We start from the raw sequence: 6,000 nt of genomic DNA on the forward strand, positions 1-6,000 counted from the left end.
GCCATTGTTTGGTGTCCGGTTGCCATAGTCACCATCGCCGGCCGCTATCGCGTAGCAGGCCGGCGATGGCAGCTTAACCCCTAAAAAGCCGCGATCTCTATAGAACGCGGCTTTTAAGGGGTTAATCAGCGGGGACACAGTGATCGGTCCCCGCTGTAGGAGCTGTGACAGCTGCTGAACAAGACAGCAGCGTCACAGCTCCTGTATGTGTCGGGAGGACGGCCGAAACGGCCGTTACTCCCGAGACATACTATTACGGCATGGAGCGCGAACGATACAGCTGCCATGACGTAATAGTACAGCAAGGAGCGGGAAGGGGTTAAAAACGAGCACAATTTGCCCTTAACATCTGCGCCAAGAGAGGAATGGTCTGCCACCTGGGTGCAAAACGGCTTGGTAAACACAGCATAGTCCCAATTCTTGTAAAGAATAGGGGGCCAGTAGTGTAGTCCAGGGGACTGGATAAAAGGCAGGCGTTATGTGAATTAGGGGGAGTTTGTATACGGTCAATGTCATTGTACAAGATGGAGCCAAACAAGTTGAAGTAAATATTTGTATCGGCAACTTTAAAACAAAGCATACATTCAGAGATGGTACTAGTGAAAACCAAAGAAGCCATAGATCTAAAACTGGTATTTTCTGTTGTCATGAACACATGGAAATACTTCAGTAAATTGGCCTCCAACTGGTATCGTTTATTTTTTTTAATTAAAGAAGTTTAGAAAATAGTGGCGGCTCCTTGAACATATATATTCAAAGTAAAACATGTTTGAATTATTTAGAAATTCTTGTGATTGAGAATAAATTTGATTTGGAAGACTTTCTACAGTCAGGAAGTCTTGTCTTTATTGTCATGTAAATGTAGATATAATAGAGATTGTAAAATTCATTTAATTATGAAGCTCTTGATAACGCAATTTTACATCCTATAGATTACCTACATTGTTCTGCCTATCTTTTACTAACCCGATGTCATGGACTTTCACTGTAGCCGATTCTCAACGTTTGCAGACTGAGCTCAATGCTCCTGATTTTGTTTCTGCTGCTTCAGTGTCAGATTTCTAGTGGTAAACCTGAGCTCATCCTGAATCTCTCTGGCGGGGGCACTTCCACACAGCAGTATTTTGGTCAGTAATTTGCATTCGTATTTGAAAGCCAAAATGGAAGATGTACAAATCTTTCCATCATACTTTTTTGTTTTCCATTCCTGGTTTTGGCTTCCAAATACTGATACAAAATACTGTTGTGTCAAAGTGACCAAAGGGTTTCAATAAAGTGTTGAATCTCTCCTGCCCTGAAAAATGCTAAATGTATGGTTTTATGTGTTTTTTTTTTTTTTTTTTTTTTTTGTTTTTTTTTTATATTATAGGAAACATATTTTCTATTGTCAGTCCGGCAGTTCCACAGTTAGTGGACATGTTAATAATATGTAAGTGTATATGTTGTAGGTTGGTAACTTATTGTATTCAATATCCTGAACATGCCGGCTTTATGTATCTAGAATACGTAGTGAAACCACTCCCAAAATATCTCATCTTTGGGAAGGCCATCCCCATCTCGTTTTCTAATGTGGAAGTTTTTAGCAAAGCCTTCCAAAAATAGAAGGCATTTGCATCCTATCATGCATCCCAAAAACATGCAAATTTTCAAACTATGCTTTCAAAATCACATGTATAGGACTGAAAATAAGTCCTGAAAACACAAGATCATTCCTTCTTTCACCAAAGTACAAAAAGCAACGGTGTGCATTCACAGGGACGTGGCCTATTGCAAGTCCACTCCAGAAGATCATTCCCTAACCAAGTACAGGAAGGAACTTTGTGCCCTGATTTCTGCCTAGGTTGCCACCCAAGCATCTACTAGCGTTCTGGACTTTGGGCCTTACTCCGAAGAGGCGGTTAAAGGATAGATGGAAAAATATATAAGCCCTCCAGCAGTAACCTAAAAAAACCTCTCCTATTAAATCCTAGAAAGAGAACCTATGTCAAAGTATGTGGAAATGTGCCAAACTGATCAACTGGGTTCACCATCCCCAGAAACTGCAAATCTCCATTAAGTGACTTTCTTACAGATGTGGTAATGATCATTCATTGTTCTTCAGTAACCCCCTTGTCCTCGGGTCAGACAGGAAATGCGGGTCACAGATTAATTGGCCCTGGCTCCAGAGGCAGCGTCACCTTTGTTTGTTGAACACTGGATGTTAGTGTGCCGTCAGGCCATTTTTCTGGCAGATGTTGTTTGCTCCTCCTGTACAATTATTGTGGATCATAAAAAGGCCACTAGTTACACATCTGCTCCCTCCAGCCCTGCCAGCCTTTTTTGTTTTTTCATTTTACGAGTTGACTGTGCACATGGCATTCTCTAACCACAAGTGGCTGATTACCATCAGTGCAGAGGCTTCTGAGACATTTTTGAGTTTAGGTGTTAAAAAAAGCAGGAAATCCAGTGAGGTTTTCTTTTTGTGTAACTTTATATAGTTCAACCAAAGGTCTCTTCTGAAAAATATTTAAAGAGACAGTCCATGCTAAAATGACAATATGGATCAATAAAGGGAACATATGTATAAATGCAGTATATATTATGAGATCTGTTTAAAAAAAGATCCTCATGGACCGAGAGAGCCGCTTCATTTATTCGCCGCCTGGATGTGGTGGGCACCTTACCAGGCAGGGATATGAGTCCATGTGATACCTGTTCTTGAGATAAATGCGCGACCCGCATATATCAGAAATTTATTGCATATCAAGTGAATATACCATAATTGTCTAAGGGGGGAATACACCCTTTTAATATTGCATCCCGAAACTAATCTCCATAAAAGCAAAGTTAGGGTACAGTCACATGTGGCATAATTTTCTATAGCGGAAAAATCTGCTGCAGAGTTTTATACCGTGTATTCCTATAGGTGAAAGCAAAATCTGCAATATGTACATGGTTTACGTTTTTGTGTGGAATTTTGCTACTGCAGAAATACTTTACACAATATTTTCTGTATGTGTTGCGGTATTTCATCATGGACTTCAATGTTATGTGAAATTCTGTACTGGAATAATCAACACACATTCACAGCAAAGTCACCACAAAATTCTCAAAAGTAATTCTGCTGCGGAATTTCTGTTTCATATTTTGTGAAGTATTTTTACACCATGTGTGACTACACCCTTATGCCTTTAATAGTCTGAAACCAAGTGATCCAGACCACAAGATTGTACATAACTGCTAGGGCTTGTCCACACGTAACTGAATTTCTGCAGCATTTCCGCTAAAACTAGCAGATATTCCGCTGTGTTTTTTTTACTGCATGTAATGGTGCGGATTTTGCTGTTTTCCTTAATGCTGGGAGATGGTGATAAACGCAGCAATTCTGTTCACTTTCCGCAGCAGGAATTGACATCCTGCAGTCCGAAAAATACGCACCGCAGGTGAATTTTTGCTCAGAAATTTTACGCTGCGTGTGGAGGAGATTTGTTAAAGCTCGCCCACTTTGCTGCTACTGTAATCTGCTGCGTGTTTTCTGTCCGCAATTCTGGATGGAAAATATGCAGTCATTCTGCTACGTGTGGACGAGCCCCTGGAATATGATAAAGGAACAGGCGAAGGCACGAATGCTGTATTGCCTCCAACAGGGATATCTTCTATACAAGCCTGAAAAAGGTGGGTGCACAATCCAGATCGGTATTTGCCTTTCCTTATGGTTTATATTTTTGCATGTAGGGTTTGCACAAACTATTTCAGTGGAATATAGCTGCAGTGGTGTGATTTTTCCAGAATAACGAGTTTTGGGGTCGAGCTCTTCAGAGCAATATATGGCCTCTTACAGGGGGAGCATTTAATGCGTTGCTTGTGTACAGGAGTCTTTCATATACAGCCTGTTCTGATTCTTATACTTACAGGATTGGGTGTGTTTTAGATACATTCAGGTAAAGTTTACGTTGTACAATTTATTAATTTTGATAGGAGTCTTTAAAAATATATATTTTAAATTAGATGGCTGTCACTTTTTTTGGGGGGGGGGGGGGGATTTTTTTGTACCTAGTATACATAGCGAAACCACTCCCAAAATATCTAATCTTTGGGAAGGCCACCCCCATATAGATCAGATTTTTCTGTGACAATTTTTTTATTTTATTTTCTGTGTCCTTGAGAGGACCACTCCTATAGATCCTTTTTTTTAAAGCAATTTTTGGTGGTCGTCTCAGATTATTCACTGTATATAACTGGTCACACTTGCTACTATCAATTTGCTGTTTCTGGCTCATGAGAGCTCTGTGTCCTAGAAAGCGGTAATTATAATGCTATTCTTTAGTGAGGCCTCCTCCGTCTAGAAATGTTTTGGCACAATATAAGAAGTTCTGCAACTGTTTAGGTGTAGCCAGGCTACATATGAAGTTAATATTGAAAGACAAATGCACACAAGTGACTTCAAACCAAATAAAACAGTTGGGCTAGTTTTAATGGAACCCTTACGCAAAGTTTAATTCGTAAAGTGCCAGAAAGGGAGGGAGTGCTGTAAGACATTTGTCTTCTATAATGCATGTTCTTTATAGGGTGCAGTCAGGGCCAGCTGTAAGACTGTGGGCCCCTGTCTATGCTTATCAAGTTCGTGGTGTAGTAGAGAGTATTTTTCCAGATTGCCTTGGGTCCAAAAATCCCATTGGGTCCCTACATCTGCCCAGGTTATCCTTGGATTACAACTGCCATAAAGGTATTTTGCCAGTGACACATTTTGCATTCATTTATAAAAAGGTTGACAAAATAAGTGATTGGTGGGGGGGGGGGTCCCTCATAGATTCAAAGAACAGGAGTTACAGGTTCCTGCAAAGTGGTTGAACCTGCGCTGTTTCCAAACAATCAGTCCTTGACTGATAACATGTGGCTTGTGGGAAAAAAACACATTTACTATTGTGTGTGGCTTGACGATGTGCGTGGATTCTACTGATTTCATTGCATGCATTGTGTATGTTAGTGAAGGCGAGGCCACATGCCGTGGTTTAAAAAAAAACAAAAAACGCGATTAAATCTATCATAGCTTTCAGGCAATGTGTGAACTTTCTTTAACTGATGCACCTTATTGGTCGTGGTTCACCTGCATAGTTAATCAATGTGTTTTTTTCATCTTCTAGGTAATAGTCAGAGGAGGCGGCCACATCCTTCCATATGACCAACCTGAAAGATCCTTTGTGTTGATTGACAGGTTTATAAGTAACTGTAAGGCCTTGAATTGTGAGACTGTTTTGTAATTGAATACTACATGGTCATCTCAAGTTGATAGTAAATAGTAAGATTTGATTTTGAACAGTAAATAATAAAAATCCTTTTGTAAGAACAAAGTGTCTTTTGTACGATATTGTAGTAGCATATGTGCCTGTGAATGGGGTGGCTTAGAGGCCGTACCATACAAGCAGACCGTGGAAGTTACCAAAAAAAATTCTTTCAATTTCTAAAGGAATGTCCGTAAAGTCTCGGTCATATACTTGCCTTACGAATACTTGTCTGATCCCCTCCCCCCCCCCCCCCACTCACTCGTCTATAATAAAGTCATGGTTTGTTGTCTGTAGTATTGACAAAACGGGTCACTGCAGCAACCAATACGCCTCTGCCACAGTGATGTCATCCATAGTGATCTCACCTCCATAGTAGTACCCTTCACTCTGAGATTTGCCATGTTGTTTCTCTGGCATAGGCTTTATTCCATAATGTTCATAGTACCATTAAAATGTTACATAAACAGAATTCATATTGTATGTGGTGTTTCTACGTAATGGAACAAATGCAGATCCAGTAGGAAAGCCACGCCAAGACTAGCTTTATAGTCTGTAAGGAGTAAACATGGATATTTGTCTGCAAATCTGGCAAGAGCTATCCAGGCAATGGAGGAAATTCATCAATACCAGCGCACCATTTAATAATATCCCCCAGTGCATATAATGCGACCATCATCCGCAGCACTTTTTAACTACAGGTTCCTATGTCAGAAAAGTGCTGCAGGGACTTTAGAAA

The 6,000-nt window shown here is 40.3% G+C and overlaps 1 protein-coding gene across 4 annotated transcripts in view; it reads left to right on the forward strand.

The window, feature by feature from the left end:
* Positions 1–5,330, forward strand: part of CPVL (carboxypeptidase vitellogenic like) — a 100,789-nt gene extending 95,459 nt beyond the window's left edge. For all 4 annotated transcript variants that reach the window (XM_075827250.1, XM_075827252.1, XM_075827249.1 and 1 more), the window contains exon 13: positions 5,124–5,330. In XM_075827250.1, the coding sequence (XP_075683365.1) occupies positions 5,124–5,240 (117 nt within the window). In that variant the 3' untranslated portion in view covers positions 5,241–5,330. The remainder of the gene's footprint in view (positions 1–5,123) is intronic.
* The last annotated feature ends 670 nt before the right edge of the window (positions 5,331–6,000 follow it).

The sequence above is a fragment of the Rhinoderma darwinii genome, chromosome 5 (genome assembly GCF_050947455.1).
Source record: "Rhinoderma darwinii isolate aRhiDar2 chromosome 5, aRhiDar2.hap1, whole genome shotgun sequence".
Lineage (NCBI taxonomy): Eukaryota > Metazoa > Chordata > Amphibia > Anura > Rhinodermatidae > Rhinoderma > Rhinoderma darwinii.